The sequence below is a fragment of the Micropterus dolomieu genome, linkage group LG21 (assembly GCF_021292245.1).
Source record: "Micropterus dolomieu isolate WLL.071019.BEF.003 ecotype Adirondacks linkage group LG21, ASM2129224v1, whole genome shotgun sequence".
In the NCBI taxonomy this organism is placed as follows: domain Eukaryota; kingdom Metazoa; phylum Chordata; class Actinopteri; order Centrarchiformes; family Centrarchidae; genus Micropterus; species Micropterus dolomieu.
Window position 1 is genome coordinate 23,617,338 of NC_060170.1, and position 20,100 is coordinate 23,637,437.

General features: G+C 40.8%; 1 protein-coding gene across 2 annotated transcripts in view; it reads right to left on the minus strand.

Annotated features, from left to right (window-relative positions):
• Nucleotides 1-338: 338 nt before the first annotated feature.
• The window catches only part of wscd2 (WSC domain containing 2), a 42,013-nt gene continuing 22,251 nt past the window's right edge, over nt 339-20,100 (minus strand). For both annotated transcript variants that reach the window (XM_046035954.1, XM_046035953.1), the window contains exons 2-9: nt 15,352-16,285; nt 12,441-12,555; nt 9,789-9,973; nt 8,101-8,222; nt 7,847-8,021; nt 6,333-6,497; nt 6,029-6,229; nt 339-2,090 (exon numbers count right to left, since the gene is read on the minus strand). In XM_046035954.1, coding sequence (XP_045891910.1) covers nt 1,738-2,090; nt 6,029-6,229; nt 6,333-6,497; nt 7,847-8,021; nt 8,101-8,222; nt 9,789-9,973; nt 12,441-12,555; nt 15,352-15,739 — 1,704 coding nt within the window. In that variant the 5' untranslated portion in view covers nt 15,740-16,285 and the 3' untranslated portion in view covers nt 339-1,737. The remainder of the gene's footprint in view (nt 2,091-6,028; nt 6,230-6,332; nt 6,498-7,846; nt 8,022-8,100; nt 8,223-9,788; nt 9,974-12,440; nt 12,556-15,351; nt 16,286-20,100) is intronic.

A 20,100-nucleotide genomic window follows, 5' to 3' on the forward strand; every position in this document is an offset into this window, starting at 1 on the left:
TTATATACCCCCTCCGGTTACGCCGTCACACACTACCGTTCTAGTAACACCAATAGGATTGGAGTAGTTTCATTCATAGTTCAGCCCTGCCACGCCCAGAGGTGTTCCCATAGTGTCGTCACCGACGCAGTGTCTCGTTCCCCTTCTCGGGGAACAAGGGTTAGATACGTAACCCGAGACGTTTCATTCACATGTGCAACTACACCTCTTCTCATGTATTCCTCAATAGCAACATCCGTTAATAGTATTACCAACACCTTCCCCAGTGGAAATTATGCCCTCAATTCTCTGGCTGCTTGGAGTTGTTGTTGTAAAAACCAGTTGACCATAGAACATAATTGTATGTACTCATTTATTTGGGCCTTATCACGACATTCATTCCATAGAAAATACATTCAAATGTGACACATGTTCAGAAAGTGCCAGCTTGTCAATGAAAGCAAGGGCCAATAAAGTTTAAAGCATGTGTTAAAAATAGAAACAATTTCTCCCATTTGCTTGTTGCAATACAAATATTGTTGTTGATGTGTCAGCATACATTATAAAAATATATTTATATCATACTGAAAATGGATGTCAGTTCATGTTTTCTGGCTCTCAGTCATCAGTGTTTTATTTATTTATATATTCATGTAATCATTTTTTTATATATTTGTTTATTACTAAGCATATGGCATAGCACATTGAGTACCGTAATAAGACGTGTTGCTTATAAATCTGAGCAGAATTTTTCACACATTTGTGGATTTTCTTTTTATTACGAAGAGTGAAATTATCAACAGCTTTAACTGTCTCATAGCTCTTTTTACAACAAAGCAATTTTAAAAAATCAGTTTTCACATTCAGTATGATTAACTGTTATTAAAATAAATCTATAACGATCACTACTGCTAAGGTAAACTCCAATCTATAACACAAGTGTAATGCCTAATTCCTCAGTGATCTTTGGGGCAAGTGTTGCACAGAGAAGTGCTTTTTGGATTTCTGCATCGAGTCCGGTGTTAATAAAAACATATTCACAAACAATTTAGTCAACATGTGCACTGCACACCAGAGATAAATAAATGCTGTCGAGATAAATCCTCTTCTCTCCTTGAGTCAGTGCCTTCAAGAGGGATTGTTAATCTTCTTGAATATGAGGAGCTCAGCGTTCTTTACCTCTTTATCAGTGAAAACATGACTCCTTTTACATAAAGTAAGATGAATAACTTACAAAAACTTGGAAACACACAGTATCATCATTATAGCCTGCATATTGCATTTCCCCTCTGACAAAGGGCTGAACATTTTAAAGTTTTCAGAGAAGTTAATTTATAAAATATTATTGTTCTGTAACTCTGATAGCAGCAGAAGATTCGTACAGTTTAATGTTTTGATTTCTCATAATCGTTGTTTCTCTTTTGCACAAAATAAGCTCATACTGCAGTATTATAATATATTTTGTGTTAAATGTTTTTTTCACTGGCAACAAATCACCCAGCACTGTCAGGCGAGCCTCTCTATAGTCACAGCTATGACCTTCTTCACGTTAAGGCATGTGCACATGCCTACAGCACATGTGCATAGAGCAGGAAAAGAAGTCCTTTTCATTCAGCCAAAGAGAAAAACAAACCTAATCAGTTAAAACTGCCTCTTCTATTAATGCATGAAGCTGGGGAAAATGAACTAAGATGGAAAACAAACTGAAAATAGGAGGGTAAAGAAAGAAAATAAAAAGAAACAAGGGGATCACATTCATCATCTAGGCATATAGTCCTCTGGAACTCCAGACATCTTCCTTTTCTTCAAGGCAGCGTCTACTGTTCTGATCAGTTCATTGATGTTCGCTCGCATTTCAGGAGTATAGGGGTCATATTCCAGCTTTCGTAGCCCTGATCGCTTGAAGTTTCCATCCTTCTGGCCTTCGACACAGAGCAGGCGTTCTTCAGAAACCTTCAAATCCAGAAACTGGACCATCCCCTTCAGCTTGGAGAACAGGTCCCTCTTCAGATCCTCAAAGTGGACCACCTGGACGTTCTTCCCATAATTCAGCCAGTCCAAAGTGTGGGACGCCCACCAAGGGGCATAGTTCCTCACAAACTCGGGCCACTCTGCAGGACAAATGAGAGGACAGAAAATAACCAATATAATAAATAAAGTCATGATATTGTGTAAATTGAGAACAACCACTCAGCTCATCTTACTGAAAAAATCAGGACCTGTATTTATCAAACTTTTAAGAATTATACTTAAAAGGGTATTCACTTAAATTTAACGATAAGGCACATTTATAAAGCAACTTACTTCTAATTAAAGTGACATGTAAGAGTAATGTTAAAGAGTAGCTCTCAAGTGGTCACAGTTAATCACATGCTCAGAGCAGGAGTAGCCCCTCTGACATCTACCATATTGTTCATTCTTAAAACTCTCTTTTCTTATTTGTGTAAAATATTTAATTTTAGCTAGCAATAATTGGCTGAAAGGTAGCGTATACAAAAAAGCAGCAAAGGTGAGTATTATTTAGTTGTAAGAAATGTGTGAAATAGCTTTTATTCTTAAGTAGGAGCATACTTTGCAGAAATGACAAATAACTAATTTAAAAGTCAATGTGGGGGCAGAATGAATAAGAAGTGAGAGTCATGATAGCCATTTAGCTCGAGAGGTCTGCTGCAATTCATGGTAGGGTACGTTAAGTCATTTCTAAAATGTTTGGACTGCAAAGTGCACACTCTTGGTTGTTAGTCAAACTGCGGGGCCACTCTAGGAAAATCCTTTGCTTGGCAACTTTTACTCATTGATAATAGACTGGCCCATAAAAGCAACGGCTGGCAGGAGCCGTGCTGCATTAGCACGTATCTTCACTGTTAGGAGAGGTTGTCGTTAAAGTTTAAAGCCTGCTGAGTTTGGAGTGCTGTCTCAGAAACCAATGAGAGGCAACTTTAGTACCACAGTGGACAGAATATTTTATACTAGCTACATGATGTACTAGCTACATCTAAAAATACAACCAGCTATATAGAAACACTGAGGAACTGCATCTGTGACCACACTGGGTCTGTTTTCCTTCCTATCAGGCTTTCAAAGGAAACCAGAGCTTAAAATAATTACAGCTCTCCACCATGAACATTCTGTTCTGCTAATGTTTGACTGAATATTTAATTTAATTTAGATACGTATGTTGTTATTAGGAGTGGTTTGAGTTCAGAAACCCGAATAAATGGGTTTATGTAAGAGCCTTTAACTAAATAAGCTTAAATCCACCAGATAACACTGAACAATAACAGACTGTGCTTTGTAAAATGACATGCCCTCCAAAATAAGTTACAATTGCCCCTGAGTTGACTTTATGGGGCCACACTATTAGGCATCAGTGTCTGTAACATCATCTGAACCCCAGAGTATCCCTCCCGCTGCAGAGGTGAGTGCATCAAATTGACACTTGCCCCCCCCACACACACACAATGTCACGCTATCCTTTCTGCGTATTCAAAGTGGCAGCTGTCAAAAAGCTTTCTCTTAACTGATGTCACTGCATCATTTCCCCACCAACACAAGGAATAAACATTCATTGGAAATGGCAGGCCGAATGTGCTGATGTTTTCACAAAGAGAGACAACTGCTGGGTCGGCAAGTCTCCAGCCTCTGGAAAATCGATTAAAACTCACAGACAGTCAGAGAGAAGATATGCCGACAAGACAAAACCAGTTTCCATGGTTACCAGGACACATTTTGGTGGGTGAATGCACTTAGAAAAGCTGAATATACATGAAATATAATGATTTCTATGGCAAAGGGCATAACGTTTTATAGACAAAGAGTTACTGGTTTCACTTCTACAAATACGCCCATGAAGAATGATGCACAACTTTAAAAACCTTTAATCATCAAGTGGAATTTAACGTGAATAAACTGTTCTGACGCATTATTAAATGGTTGCACAATGCACACTTTAGACAACATGTCTAAAAAAGGTCAAAAAAGGACATGATGATTTGTTTTTATGTCCTAGAGGAAGTTACTTAGATACATATACATGCACTGTAACATAAAGAATTTATGCACAAGGTTTTCAAATGTTCTGTTCCCACATGCCAACAGCTTTCTGAAATGAACAGTGTGACAATTTGGGAAATAAGCTTATTCGCTTTCTGGCAGAGAGTTAGACGAGAAGAATTTATCCCACTCTCGCATCTGTCCACTACAGCCAGCAGCCCATTAGCTTAGCTTAGCACAAAGACTGAAAACAAGGGGAAACAGCTGGCCAAGTCCACCTATCAGCCTAAAATGTTATATCTCGTTTGTTTAACATGTACAAAAAACAGAGTAAACACAACAATTCACTGTTTTATGAGGAGTGACTTCCTGGAGTCTCCTCTGCATGCCTGCAACTGCTCAAAGATAGTTGTTTCTCCCTGATGTCAATCTTTCTGCTAAGATAAGCTAACTAGCTGCTGGCTGTAGCTTCGTATTGAAGAGACAGATATGATTCAGTATCAATCTTCTTACCTAACTCTCCCACAGAAAACAAACAAACATATCTCCCAAAAGGTCAACCTAAAGTGTCTGATCATCAGATTTGGGAAGAATTTCTGTGAAGAATGTGCACATTTTCTATACACACAGTCCACACACACACATACATTTCCCTAATTAAATGTAGCACGAGAGTCTGGGGAACAAGCTGGTTTCACTTGGTGACACAAATCATCTGAGTAACTACAGTGACTGCGGTCGTGGTTTGTTGGCTAACTGTTTCATTTCTCATTTCTTAAAACAGACAATTGTGCCTGATATCATGTTGGACAGTGTTGCGCATGAATGTGCTAAAAGAACGTATTCACTGAACATGCTCATGTTTTTGGTGAACGGTAAACTGAAAGTATCCATTTGCAACTAATGATCGTGAACTAAGCTTATGCGCCATGTTTTTCCATGCTGGGAAGACGAAAGCAAAACTGACCAGGCTGGTAGGAAAGTAGGAAAGTAGATCGACAAACCAGAGCATCAGAGGTCCATTAGATGACTATTTTCGTTGTTTGCTTGTTGTTTTATTGGTGCTTAGTCTGCCATGGCGGTAGCGGGGCAAAAAGATTTGGGTTTGCCCTTGGGGCAGACTAGTTTCTTGTCTTTGTTTTTGCTTGTTTGTTTTGTTGCCATCTGTTTGCTTCCCCCCATCAATCAATACTAACTCAAATCTCAGTCAGTCAGCCATTCAGGGTGGGCTGAAGGTGTGACTTAGTTGTTAATTCTTTGCAGTGGAAATAATCACATGTGTAAATGTGTTAACTCAGTGTGCAAGACTTATTGATTACAGTGTGCACTGGTGTGCTAGTGAAACTCAACCCCTGGCCTGTTAACTATGTGCTATAAAGCCTTTCTGACAGAATACCCAAGGGGCTTATCTGAATGATAATCACAAGAAATCATCAACAAAGAGTAACATCACCCTCCACCCCTGGGTCAACTCAAAGCCTTCTGTAAAGAAAAATAATGGAAGAAATGAACGCGAACTAGTTTATTTTATCTGTGTGAACTGATCAAGCTCTTGTGAAGTGTGACCTTGCACAACACTGATGTTGGAAATGGTTGCGGAACGTCTTCAAATCAAAACCTTTGCGCTCAGCCACACTGGTTAAGAAGGTCAAAACCACCCTTGGTTTATTGCTCATTTCCTCCACTTCCTTAATATCCTATGTCACCATACAGCCAGTTCTTTAAATATTACCACTCTCAGTGAAGGCATTGATGACAAATTTAGTTTCCCATTATATTTTATTAAGCTGTCTTGTGTCTGTTATGTTCAGGAGTCCTTCTGTGAAATTTAAATGTAAATGATGGTGGCTGGTGGGTGATGACTGAGATCAAAACTGCTGAGAAACTGAAACACGATTCATTTGACAGCTTTACTCAAAGTCAGCCAATATCAATTTAAAAATGAAGCAAGTCATCAGTTGTTTAGTCTTTTACAGAATGTTTTTGTTTTTGTTACATTAGTATGCAAAATCCATTGTTTTAAATACTGTACCATATTGTAGTTACAGCAACTCACCTTTCCCTCTCCAGTGGGCTTGGGAGGCAAATCCAATATGGCCGCCATATTTTCTGTTAAATTCTGCCATAAGGGCTTTGTAGGGGTTTCTGATCATGAGGATGCTGGCGTCAAATGCTTCGATCTCCTTCCTGCCGCTCTCATGTGTCTTAATGCAGATGGTCCTCCCACTTCGCCAGTGGTCGCGCTCCCCTTTAAATCCTATGAAACGACAACGTTCCACAGTGAACGTATTTAATCCACAGAGTTGTATTCATGAACGAGTATGTTTGTGAATCACGTCAGATAAAATGTTGAAGCTTACCTTTATTATAAAGGGAGCCATCAAAGTAATAGCTGCCTGTGTAGAAGCCGGTGGCAAGCTCTATGAGGTGGCGAGCCCAGGTGTTGCCGGCTCCGGGGAAACTGGCGAGGGCCACCAGCTGCTTGGCACGAGTAGGGAGGAAGTGCCGGTCCATGCAGCGGTTATCTGATATAACACAAAGACCAATAGGCTGTATTATTGATCTGTTGTATATATAACAATACTGAAAGAATCCACAGTGATACCCAGGGGCATGATATGCGACCGTGTTTCTAAATGTGGGGTTTAGGACAATGACCTATAACTTTCCTTAAGCTTCAAATAGATACTGAAAGTTAGTCACTTATTAACATTCTGTAATAACATGGGCTAAAGAAAATAAATTGTTGGAAGTTTGTGGCAAAGACATTTAACTTCAAGAGAGAAAGAGAAAAGGTCAAAAAAGGTTTCCATACAGGGATACAGACCTATGATACAGACAAATTATGGTGGGGTTTTTTTGTTGTGTGTGGGTCATCTTGATTCCTTTCACCACATATTGCCCAATAATTCCCTGTTACTGAAGTTTTTTTGTCTCTGTTTTTGCTAAGGGAAACACTTTCCATAACAATGCATATGCTAGAGCAGACTGATACAAGACTTTTGGGTTTGATAATGATATTTGGTAATAATAACAAACTGTTAATAATATATCAGTCAGTATCTGTTTCTATCATTTTTTTTTACAAAATCAAATATTGTTGATGGGTTATTAAAGTGTTGTGACAGGATACTTTACAACTGAACTACACTGAAAACAATTATAAACGCAACACTTTTGTTCATTCATCATGAGCTGAACTCACATATCTAAGCCTTTCTCTATGTACACAAAAAGCATATTTCTCTCAAATATTGTTCACAAATCTTTCAAAATCTGTGTTAGTGAGCACTCCTCCTTTGCCGAATCCATCCACCTCACAGGTATGGCATATCAAGATGCTGATCAGACAGCATGGGTATTGCAGGTGTGCCTTACACTAGCCACAATAAAAGGCCACTCGAAAATGTGCAGTTTCACTGTATTGGGGGAGTCTGGGGGGGTCCAGAAACCAGTCAGTATCTGGGGTGACCACCATTTGCCATTTTTAAAGTGAACTTTATTGGAAATTAAACTATTATATTGATTAAAAAACAAAACAAAAATATTTTTAACTTGAATTTACAAAATATTTAGGTTATAAAACATCAATTTGTTATATATTATATTATCATATATACATATGTATACTGGCTCTACTATACACAGAGGTATGAAAAAAGAAACGTGTTGTAGAGTCATGCATTATGCATTCTAGTTTACAAGAACTCAGCATTTGGACTTTGTCACACGTGATTCACCAGTGTATGACTGTGCTGTCAATGTGCATGCAGGCTGTTGCTTAAATTTGACTTTCCTGACATGCCTCTCATCCGAATGTGCCCTTATTATACTGCTGTGACTGTGCAGCCAGGTCTGAGCCACCAAACTTTACCTTGGACCTGTGTCTGGTACACCACAAAGTACTCGTCGTTTCCGCAGCTCTCAAACTCTTCCCCTTGGCAGCGGTAGAGACACATGTCCTCGTTCTCCAGCTCATGAAGAGAGAAGAGAGGAGTCGGGAAGCCGCAATAACATCGGTCCCCAGCCAGGACGGCCAGTGATTTCTCCTGAAATACAGCAGTCATTACACACTGAACACACTAACATGCACAAATATACAGTGCATGAATACACACATGCCCTCACCCTCTCTGTGCACATGTCCACACACTTGTCCACAGACATGTTTTGGATGACCGAGCTGAAAGGAAGTGCCAGAGTGACGTTGTCTGGCCTGCGGAAACACCCTTTGAAAATGGCACTGCCATCTGAAACAGACAGAACCAAAATGTTTTTCACCAATAGGAAAAAAGAACCACAATATACTCCAGCTGTATGGTTACTGAGCTCAGGCTGTCAAGATGTCAGCTGTGCTGACGTACATATGAAGCGGTCCACAGACTGTTAAGCATTAACAGGGGATGGAAACCAAACACTAAAAGCTTTTTACTGTGACAAATTCCATGGTGCAGATGTCAAATGTCACTGAATAAAATAGGAGCTGTGCATCTGCCGTATTTCCTCCTATTTACAGTTGAGCTACTGTCTGCTTTTGTTTACTGAAAGCATAACTATCAGTGCAGTGAGGCTTCAAGACAAGGTGACACCCCCTAATGTTTTATTAATTTTTGACCTTTATCTCTGACCTACAGTTGCATTTTTAATGCCATATTCATGATCTCTTTATTTCCCTGTAGTCCTCTTTCTGCCACTTAGATCAAACGGAAATGCTCTGTTCAAACATATGCAGCATCCAAACACATAGCACAAACAAGGTCTTAAGAAGCACATAATGGATCATTGATGCTAACACAGAGCTACAGATGGTCTGTATAACAACAAAGAAAAGGAAAGAAATGCAAATTAATATCCATGCAGTGGATAATATTATAGCAGTGCACTTTTACTTAAAACACTATGTGTCTCTTCGTGACAAAAAACAAAACAAAACACAAAACAGCCAACTCAACACATTTCCTGCATTTCCTCTCTAATGTTCTGAGCAGGGCTCACATGATGACCGGGGTCAGAAAACACAAACAAGAAGAGCTTATTCAGCAGTCTGATGATGTCAAAAGAAGCAGAAACGAAAATAATAACAAACAAACAGCACTGATCTGGACCAGGAAAGTAAGATTTAGATTCAGTCTAAATATTTGCCATAGACGTGTATACTGACTCTGTCCTTTCATCAGCAGATTCTTTCTAAGAAGGCGTAAGCAGCTGAGGAAAAAGGAAGCGCAAAGCGAAGAAAGAAAAGTGTGAAAGTTACCTCACCTTGTGGCCGGGACTTTTTAAAATCTCACAAAAGAAAACTACACTATCTTGCAACCATTTTTAATAAACTGCCTCAACATACAGATATTTGATAATCAGACCTTCCTTGACTTCAGTTCAGTTTTCCAGCAGCAGGCAGCGAGTGTTTAAGATGCACACCACGGCTGGCTGGGCTACGTAGGTAGCACAGCTCTCCGGGGAAAGAGGTAAACACAACAGAGCAGCCTGCTCCCAACTGTGGCATAACCCTAAATAAAACAAATATTTGCCATCAAAACAGCCAGGGCTGTTATCATTTCTGGATCAAAATAGCATCTTTGTCCCTCAGTGGATACTGTCAGTATACTCAGGTCTGCTCATGTCTTTCTCAGCACATGGAAATCAATCAATTTCTAACATATCAAATACAAATTAAATACATTTCGGGACCAGTTTTTTATTAAAGTTGTTTAAAGAAATGATTAAAATTTCAAACGTGCTCTTTTGTGTGTATTTGATAGCCCCATGGGGAGCAGCATTTGGGGAGTTTTTCTGTTGCTGCAGAGCGTCAGACTCACAGCGGCGTGCAGAGTCCTGGCTCAGCTCCAGCCTATAGATGGACAGTCGGTTAGCTCCTCCACATTGGTTGCTCTTCTCTCCTTTGCACTCCATATTGCATTCGCTCTCTGAGGCATTGGGTGCCTGGATTTTGTGGCCACAGTAGCACTCTGCTCCGAACTCCAGACCCGCGTACATGTAACCTCTGGAGGCAAGCGAAAGGAAAAGGGATTAGCATCGTTAGTAAAGGAAGACAGAGAGGCTCAAGTGATTGTTCTGAGCATTCATTATGTGCCTTAATCCTTCACAGGCCAGCACAGATTGACATTCAGGGCAACTGGATAGGCAGAAACAAGCAAATGATGCACGGAGGATGTTGAAGTACCGATGAGAACACATCCAAACATTACAACTGGAACAACATCTCTCTTTCTGGTGAAGATCAGAGAAATCACACTCCCTGTGAGGCAAAGCCAATTATAAATATACTTGAAAACTGAATCCATCACACACAATCTCTTCTCTCCTTTTTGTTGCTTCGTGGAGGATCTGACTCCCAAGAGGCCTTTCTGATGCAATTAGACGTCTAACACACCCCTCACACAGGAAAAATCCGCTGGGCTGTCAATCAAACCAAAACCCCTATGTGCTGTTGCCCCTCATTTGTTGGTCTTGCTTTTATTAAGTCGCTGCTCTAGGAGAGGAGGCAGGCGAGCTACAAGGAGCGGGAAGCAAGAGGAGAAAGGAGCTCAAAACAAAGATCTCTCTCTCTCACTCTCTCTCGCTTTTGGCTCCTATTCTCTGCCATGTGAATCAGTGATGGGTGTAATTCAATGCATTCGATAGAGCCCTCCCTGTTATTCCTCAGGGAGAAAAAATAGGTGAGAGAAAGATGGTGAGGGAGCAGTCGGACAGGATGTGGGGAAACAGGAGACACACGGAGGAGACGAGCAAAGGGATAAATGCTTTGAAAACTGGAGCATATGTAACTTTTTCCCCATGATTTAACCTGATGCAATCACCAGGAATTGACAAATACAGATACAATTCAAAACAAAAATTTTGATTATAAAGTACCAGCTGATGTTTTCATGTACATATACATACATTAAATTGAATGAATTAAATTTGCATCAGGTCTCCCTCCAATTTAATAAAAAAATTTGTATGAGGGTGCTCTATATGACCTAAGCCGACACCTGAGATTTACATCCATATGTCACTGCTGAACATGCAAAGCAATGCACTGACATAACAACCTCTGGTCCTCTGGCACAGCAAGACACAATATTTTTGGAACCTGGCTGCAGGTTTTTGCTCCCATTCAGCCATGAATGCATAACTGAGGTTGAGTGCTAATGTTGGCTGGCTTGGAGTTGGCTCTCCAATTCAGCCCTAAGGTGTTGGATGCAAGGCTGGATTATCAACCGAGCAAAGCAGGCAATTACTACAAGGCCAAAGAATTGCAAAAGGATTTGTGCTTGTGAATCCAGGCTTTTCAAAAGATAGAATCAAAGGCATTTGGCCAAAATCTACAGTCCCATTTTATGAACAAATTGCCCACACACTGACAAAAAAAAAGTCAGAGGCTCTTGAGATGCAAAAAGAATCAATTTATTCCACATGCAAAAGGTTATTTTTGCATCTCAAGAGCCTCTTCTGCTTTTTGTATCAGTGTGCAAGACCTACCACACGGCCCCAGAACTCCAGGGGTCAGGCTCTAAGATTTCTGTGTGTCAACTGATTTATTCTAGTTTAAGAAAACATTTGTGTACGAATGTGACTCTAAAGCATAATATAAAAAAAAAATAAATTGTAACACGGGAGCATTGTCGTGTCGAAACAGGAAAAGGGCCTTCCCTAAACTGTTCACACAGAGTTGGAGACACATGTTGTCTAAAATATTATTGTATGCTGTAGAAGTAAGATTTCCCTTCATTGTTACAAAGTGGACACGCACAAACCAAGAAAAACAGCCCAGTCCATAAGTACACAAATGGCAGGGCTGTCCACATATTTTTGGTCATATAGTATGTTTTTGTTGGACAGTAATGTTATTCTTCAGTGCACTGTTTTCAACTATGAGAAAACTGATGACTGACATATACAAACATACAATCTTTCCTTAACGTCCATTCAATAGCTGTCCTGGAGCTTTCAACCATATCACATGATCTTTATTGGCAGATTCTGCTCAGTTGTTATATGAGCATAGATGCTCAAATTTCATATTGTTTTCAGGGCACTTTAGTCAAACTTTGTTAAACACTGTTTCCAAGGTCATAAACAAAATTGAATGACTTGGGAAACTGGGTAAACGTGATAATTATTGAAAGCTTCTGAACAGCTAAAAATGGCCTTTGAGGGGAGATTTTTTGCTCAACTACAAGAGCTTTTTTGTTCTTAAGCCTTTAATAGTTTTTTAAATATTTTGCACGTCAAAATATATGTCGATATTAATGTCTGTGACAAGCCTGTATTGACCAAAAACCTGGGATCATTCTGGCTCAATAAACCACCACAAATGAGGAAGTACCTGTAATTCAACATCAGCGTTTTTAATTTCCATATAAGTTCTACTTCATTTCTCAGCCTGTCAGTAGAAATAAAAAAGAGAGGAAAAGGGATATCTATTGTTTTAGTGATTTTGTTGTTGTTTGCTGCTGTCATACCTTTCCGCGCAGTTGTCCTGGCAACGAAATACAGTCATTTTTTTGTAGTCAAAAAAGGAAACTCCTCTCAGCGCTCTTTTCTTTATGTCATCAATGTAGCAGCCGATATACTTTGCTGAAAAAGAAGAAAAAAGTTATATATAATATTAAATATAAAATAAAATCCATACAGTAACTGATATTTCTAGCATAAGAATTTACTGCTACTGTACAACCCAGTTGAAATTATATATATATATATATACACACACACATACATACATATAAATAACTGTGAAACAGCTGTTTGACCATGAAGTGAATAATACCCGCAACAGTCTCTTCTTCATATGCCTTGACAGAGTAGTAACAAAGCACATGAGGAGTCCAAAACTGGGCCAGAATCTTTATTTATTTATAAAGGCACACATCCCCTTCTAGTGGCCTGTAACTGTAGTGGCAGTCATCTCTCTCCGCATTTTTCAGTAAGTGTGTGGGGGTTGGGCTTCAGTGAACCTCTGCAGAGGGATACAGTAGTCCTTCCAACACCTTCTTTACTCACATTAAACCACTGCTCCTGCTGCATTGGTTCTACTGTACCTTTAACAAGCAAACCTCTCACCATCTGTGTTGTGCCATTACCCATCTGAGCCTCTGTTAATAGCTAAATGGGGAAAGCATAGAGTCCTAGTCTCCTGCATTAATTTAATTGTTATGGTCTAAAGACCTGCATATGAGCAGCATGCGATGTGCTGCAGGACTCAGCTGTAATCTTCCTCCTGACTATTGTTGAGCTGAAAAATAATCTGCTCTACGATGAAGGGAAACATTGATTTAAATGAATCTGGAACCTCATTTTGAATAACTTAGTATTGCATGAGGGTAAAGGATGAAACAACAGATGCAACCAATGTCTCCATATTATTATTAGCTAGTGTTATACATTCAATATACAAACATTGCACAATAACCCCCTGTACCAGGTGGATTACTTTAACTAATGTCAACAGTGTTTCAGCTATAATCCTTCCCCAGTCTACTCCTGTTTTCCCTTCAGTACAGTATACATCTGTGCTACTGCACCACAGAGTGCAAATGTGTTTATGTGCTGCGGTCTGCATCTTTCTGCTGCAATATTCTCTCTAAATTAAATTCAGAGCCAGTGAGAATGAGTTTATTTGCAGTGAGAGGAGAGTAAAGGAAAGGGGGGGGGGGGGGGTCTCTTAACCCAAACATAACTGATTTCTAAAGATGGTTAAGACTGCAGAGTAATGAGTGTGGCGGGATGTATAAGAGCAAACAAATGCTTTGAAGCTACTAATTACTATATTATCACTTTCAGCTGCAAGCCTGTGAGGTTGGCGTTTTTTAGAGAATGGAAGGATGGGAGGAAGAGGAAGACTAAGCCAGACTGAAAGAGCTTCATTTGATCAGCTTGAATTTACACTGTAAACATGTTTGTTTTGCTAGCCTTGAATAGGAAAATAAAATAGCTCACTGCTGTATTAGATAAACATTGTTGTTTAATATCAGACACTCTAATGCGCAGCAGGCTGCTGTAGTATACTGTGACTCAGAGTTTTCGTAATAGAATCACTTATTTGTTTTCTCTTCAGGCTCAGAAAGGCTGGAGTCTGTCCCGGAGCATAGTGAGTTAAAAAAAAGGACACATTTTGTCATAGCGCTAACACAGACAGAGCAGCAGTCACTCACACTTATTTTTCATATTTATGGGCAGTTAAGATTCTCCACCTGTCTGTACTGCACTCTGGAGGGAAACCAGAAACCCATATCTATGGATATTCAGTCTCTAGTTTAAGGTGTTGTTTTTAATAATTTATACTAGAGGAGGAAGAGGGAAGTGAGCCAAGTGAGTAAATGATATCCTCTAATCGGCTTTTTGATCATGTTTCATTAGGATAGGAATAAGTCAGCAGGATATTCGTGCCTCCCAAGGTCAGATATGTTGGCTGTGTGGACAGACACTTCCCATACTTAGGCTGGTGTTTTCAAAACGTGCGATTTGATAGGATGTCGCATGCAAGTCAGGAGTTTATATGTAAACCTATTCTGACAGGATCATGTAGTTTGGTACACATGATTGTTTATAAAAAAGATAGATAAAAGTGTAAATCCTATGATCACGGAATTGTTAAGATGTGATTGTGCTGCAGCTCCAGCGTGGCTGAACGTGTGCAGAGCTAAGCTGCAGCTGAAACACTGTGGGTGAGACCTTTGAAGGATTGACTCTGAGAGTGAGTGACAGAGGACTTAATCACAATCATCATCTCTCTCCACTCTCAAGAGACTTCCTACAGGACCAATGACAACGACAAATTCTCAGTCATTAAGATGGTGCAGTTTGCAATCAGAGACTAATTTGGATTGATTTCATATTAACATGGAGTGTTGGAGGGACAAATGCTGCCTGTGTGTTTGCCAGTGGATGTGCATTATAAATCACCCTGTAATGAAACAGTCTTACAATGTGTTGAATATTCTAATTAGCAACCGTGACAAAAACAATGGGGGTTGCTATAATAATTATTCTAAAAATATTGTACACAAGGATCCAGTCCTGCACAGTGAATAGTCATTAATGTTGCAACATTGCAATTATGTTTGCAATTGTTGGCACATATTGTGATCATTACCTTATTTAAAATTAATTTACTGTCCCAGTAAATTCTACTAATTAATCTACTTCTACTTTTGCTTTTGCTGATGCACACTGCATAGAATTATTGTTTTTCTTTTAATGGATTTTTTTATGTGGGAGAAGCAAAGGGCAAATTTCAACCACCATGGACAACTCATTTTGAATTGTGGGCTGTAGGAGAAGATCTGACAGGGGTCAGGTGCTGAATTTGGACAACTGCCAAACTGAAAACAACAGTACTGAGACAGTATAGTAAAGCTTGGTTTAACCCACCTCTTCCATCGTCCATGTCTTTGGCATTGCGTCCTTTCAGTGCACGGTTCCAGTTGCTGGTGTAGTCTCCCCCCCTCTGCACCGTCTCCTGGCCCACCTGCCTGGTATTCTTCATCCATGGAGGGCCATACCTCCGTCCAGACCTGCGCGTCTCCTTAAACACTCTACTTATGATGCCAAGCCCCCGAGTGTCTGACAACGTCCTGCTGCCCATCTCTGAAGCTACCACAGGGTCCCTGCCCCCTCTGGCTCTGGGGCCGCTGTCCCCGACGAAGCCAGAGTGCAGGAAGACGAGGCTCCCGGCGGTCAGGTAGAGGAGGATGAGGGAAAAAAATCGGACAGGTTTCCTACGGAAATAGCGCTGTATCTTCAGCAAAGGCTTGGCCATGCTGGCTCGCCCTGCCCCTCAGACACAGACACGCTCTCCCAGTGATGAAAACTCATAAAGCAGAAGAATCAACACCAGCTCTCCCTGCTCCCACCACACAGCCCCACTGGGCCCCAACTGAAATGAAGAAAATGTCAGTTAAAGTGTCTTAATCCGGTATGAAGGTCATCCAAACAATAGCATGACTTTTCCCGCATGTATGCTTCTTCAGTCTCATGAGGAAGATGCTTTACACATGTATGACTGTGCAGCTCTGCCTGTCCTGTCCACATAAGAATCTCTCTGCTGACAGTCTAGCCCTCAGAGCTGGCTGCTCGGCCCCGGCCTGAAAGGTGAGTGGCTCAGAGTGAAAGATGATCGCTCAACACAGCTTTCACTCCAATTATCAGCCTACGGAGATGCCACACCAGCACAGCAGTGGCACTTTCTCCCACGCTGTGCAGAAGGTAGAGGGTTTTATTTAGCGGCTGAGCTGAGATCCTTTCTCCTTTGTGCGTCCGGCTATTCACTGAGCCGATCCGTGAGAGAGAGGGCGTTACTCACCATCTGCAAAAAGTTCACACAAAAATGGAAGAATAAGTATACATCTGACTAAGCTTTATCACAGGTGGAAAGGGAGGAATAACATGAGCAGGTTACGAAAAGATGAAGTCAGTGCATCACCAGCAAAGAAATACATAATAACCTTCATACTCAGCTTTAACACAAGATGTGTCGCCAGAGACACAGAAATTATGCTGCTGTTACGTGGAGTCACAGGTTAAAATGTCCCAATTCTTTTGTATTCTGTCAAACTCACATTAACGAGATTACAATTTGGAACAGAGATAAACAAAGACAATAAAAATAGGATTAAAAGCAATGAAGTATCTGGGAAGTGAATCCCTGTTGTTACTTTGTGCACCAAACAGCTAGAAAAGGTTCACAGCAACAAGCTCAGAGTTCGACATTATCTTTAATAAATAAGTGTAAGCCGAAAGGGAAAAAACAGAAACAAAGCTCTACCCTGCAGCGTTGTCACCGATGTCTTTGGGAACTAATCTGTGTGAGAACTGGAGGGAATTAAAAACATTATTCAAGATGATCTGAAGTGATGCTAATTTGTGTGAATGTGTGACAGGAAAAGAGCCTCACTTGATTATTTAAAGAGGTTTTTAAAAAACTGCAAAGTTAAGTCTGCTCATCCACTAGCTTATACTGTAATGTCTTTATCTTGTTTATGATTTTACACTGATTACTGCATTTTTCTGGGATGGTTGAATCCTGACTTCCCAAATTCTCCTCTCAAAGGAGTCTCTGTTCTGGGACGAGCCCGGGAGGCTACAATTGGAAGGTGTAACGCAACACTCCACAGGGTCAGGGAATTTTCCAGAACATTCAAGGGGACACTCGCCCTCGTGGCTCTCTGTCTGCCCTGGGACAAATCAGCAGAATACTTGTCACCTGAAACCTCAATGGCACTACAGACCCCCACATTGAATTTCCGCCCCTCTTCCCTCCAGTAGTCTGGGACCCTCAAGGAGGATGGATCACTTTCTGCTCATGTGCATCTGGGCACAAAGACAATCCTCATCCTCTCCATACTTTGCCCCTTTGTCCTGTTCATTAACTTCTATACACCTGAAAGGACAGGTTTCATTACAGACGTCTTTGTCTGCATTTTAATTATTCAGTATTTTGTTGATTTTAAGATCAAGTCTCTCTTTCCAAAGTCGAATTAAGTTCCAATATGAAAAACTTTAAATGTTCTAAGGTTTAAACGAATGGCGTTGCAGCTGATGAGTCAAAGTTAATAATATTAATGAAGTTCACACATAGGACATAAAAGATTAGAGAGTCTCATTAGTTCAAGCTTTACAGTTTCAAAACAAGGAGAGAAATATTGTCCTAGAAATAAATCTTTTATGGCTACTTGCTGTAATATGATACAAGCGTATAAATTACCCACTACATTTCAGAACATCTGCAGTATTTTGAAAGAATTGTTCAACATTAGGTGAAAATGTGTTTATTCGCTCTCTTGCTGATGTCAGTACACTAAATATAAAGATAGAGCCAGCAGCTGGTTAGCTAGCTTAGCACAAAGACTGGAAACAGGGGGAAACAGCTGTGTCCTGAGTTAATAAATACCTTTAAGGGTTGTGATTTCACAGGGTGTTATATACCTGACTATTTCTTGTCCATTTTAAGCTAAGCTTAGCTAATCAGCTGCTGGCACTAACTTCATATTTAGCGGACAGACACAAGAGTGGTATCGACCTTCTCATCTAACTCTCTGCAAGAAAGCAAATAAGCCTTTTTCCCAAACCATTCCTTTAAACATCTGTATCAGATTGATGACTTTTAGTTATCTTCATTCCCATGAACGACCTCTGTTCCAAAGGGATTCACATGCATGCAGTTACACTCTATAATCATTTCTCATACTCGTTTTTACAGCTCAACAGCTGTATAAACAACATGGAAAAGTGACTCCTACACTCTATCTGTAACCATGACGATATTTCAGTCCTGTGGCAGTGCTTTGCTCCTTGTCGATTGAGAAATGATTTATATTTCAGGACGAACGGCATGCAGTAACTCTCACACAAGCTGCCTTTGTTTCGAACTGAATACTTTGTTTGCCTCTGAGAAATTTAATCATATCTAGGTTAGGTTCCCTACAGGGTTTCAACGTCTAAATACAGTAAAAAAAAATAAAACTGCATATTTCAACATGCCTCTTTCACCTAACTCACTGCAGAGGGAAACAGTATCCTCAAAATCTGTAGTTTTCTCTTGGTGGGATTGAAGCCCTGTAAGCAAAGATGCACAAGACAGCATTGTTTTAGGGCTGTGTGTGCAGAGGCCATGTTATGGTGCCTATAGCTAAAAAACAGCAAGGTGCTTTTGTTCAGTGAACAGGTCCGTGACGCTGACCAGATAGATAGAGAATGTTTGCATTTCATTTTCCCTGAAAAAATATTGATGATATATATATAGCTCAGTGGTTAAGGTGATCTGATTCACTGAGATCAAAGTGGGTGATGGGTTCAATTCCCGGTCAGGGCGGGGTATCCAGGTGGACCCTTAGGCAAGGTCCTTAATGCTACTTGCCTACCTCAGGCATGAGTGAAACCGCAAATACAGCCATTGAGAGCCATACCGGCTCAGACTAGAGCAGAAAATATGGATCTGATGCAATGCTACTATACAAGCAAGCACTGAAGAAACAACTCCTAGCTTAGTGTTCTAACATCCGCAAACGGCAACTCCTATAACAACTAGAGATTGATGAGGTACAAAAAATATACGGGGGAGACAGGACGACAGGTCAGCGGGGAGATGTCATTATCATCATCCCCTCACTCAGAGATTGAGTCCCAAATCACTTGACATAAGTGACAAAGTACCCTCTGAAAGTCTAGAAGATGTGAATGCATACATACTATCCCTACTAAAGCCATAACCAAGACCAGTGAGGGGAGCATTACCCCTCATGGAGGAGAAGGCTAGATGCCAAGATCAAGGCAACACGAAGAGAGGTTAGTCACCTCTCAGAGCTACAGAAAGGTGCAAGGAAATACAACAGCCAGACTTACTGCTCTGGCTACCCGCCTAAAGAGATACAAGGGAGAAGCAGAAGCCAGGAGCATAAACCGGATGTTCTCCACCGAACCATCCAAAGTGTAGTCTCAGTGGCATGGTAATAACACAAGATCAGATCCACCCATGCCTGAAACAGGCATCCCACAACACCAATGCTCAGTGGCTAGTGGATCTAAGAACAGATCACAGCAATCTCCCAGAACAAGATCCAGTACCCATTACAACGGCAGGCATCCAAGAAAGAGTGGCAGATATGAAGCGCTAGACAGCACCAGGACCTGACATGATCCACACCTACTGGCTGAAGAAACTAACTGCCCTCCATGAACGCCTGGCAGCACAAATGAACCAACTGCTGATGGATGGGACCCACCCAGAATGGCTAACCCAAGGACGGACAGTCCTGAAAATGGCTCAATACTTGGACAGAGCCCAGAAGGGAATAGGCAGTAAAAGCAGGGGAGCCAAGCACCAGCTACTGGTTGATAGAGTAGTCGAGACTACAAGACCAGGCAGACCAATCTGTGCACCGCCTGGACTGACTACATGAAAGCCTACGACTCAATGCCACATACATGGATACTGGAATGCTTGGAAATATGCAAGATCAACAGGACACTAATAGCTTTCATCAAGAACTCAATGGGGCTGTGGAAAACAAGTCTGGAAGCCAACTCAAAGCCAATTGCACAAGTGCGGCATATACCAAGGTGATGCACTATCCCCGTTGCTGTTCTCCATAGGCCTCCATAGGCCTGAACCCCCTCAGCCAG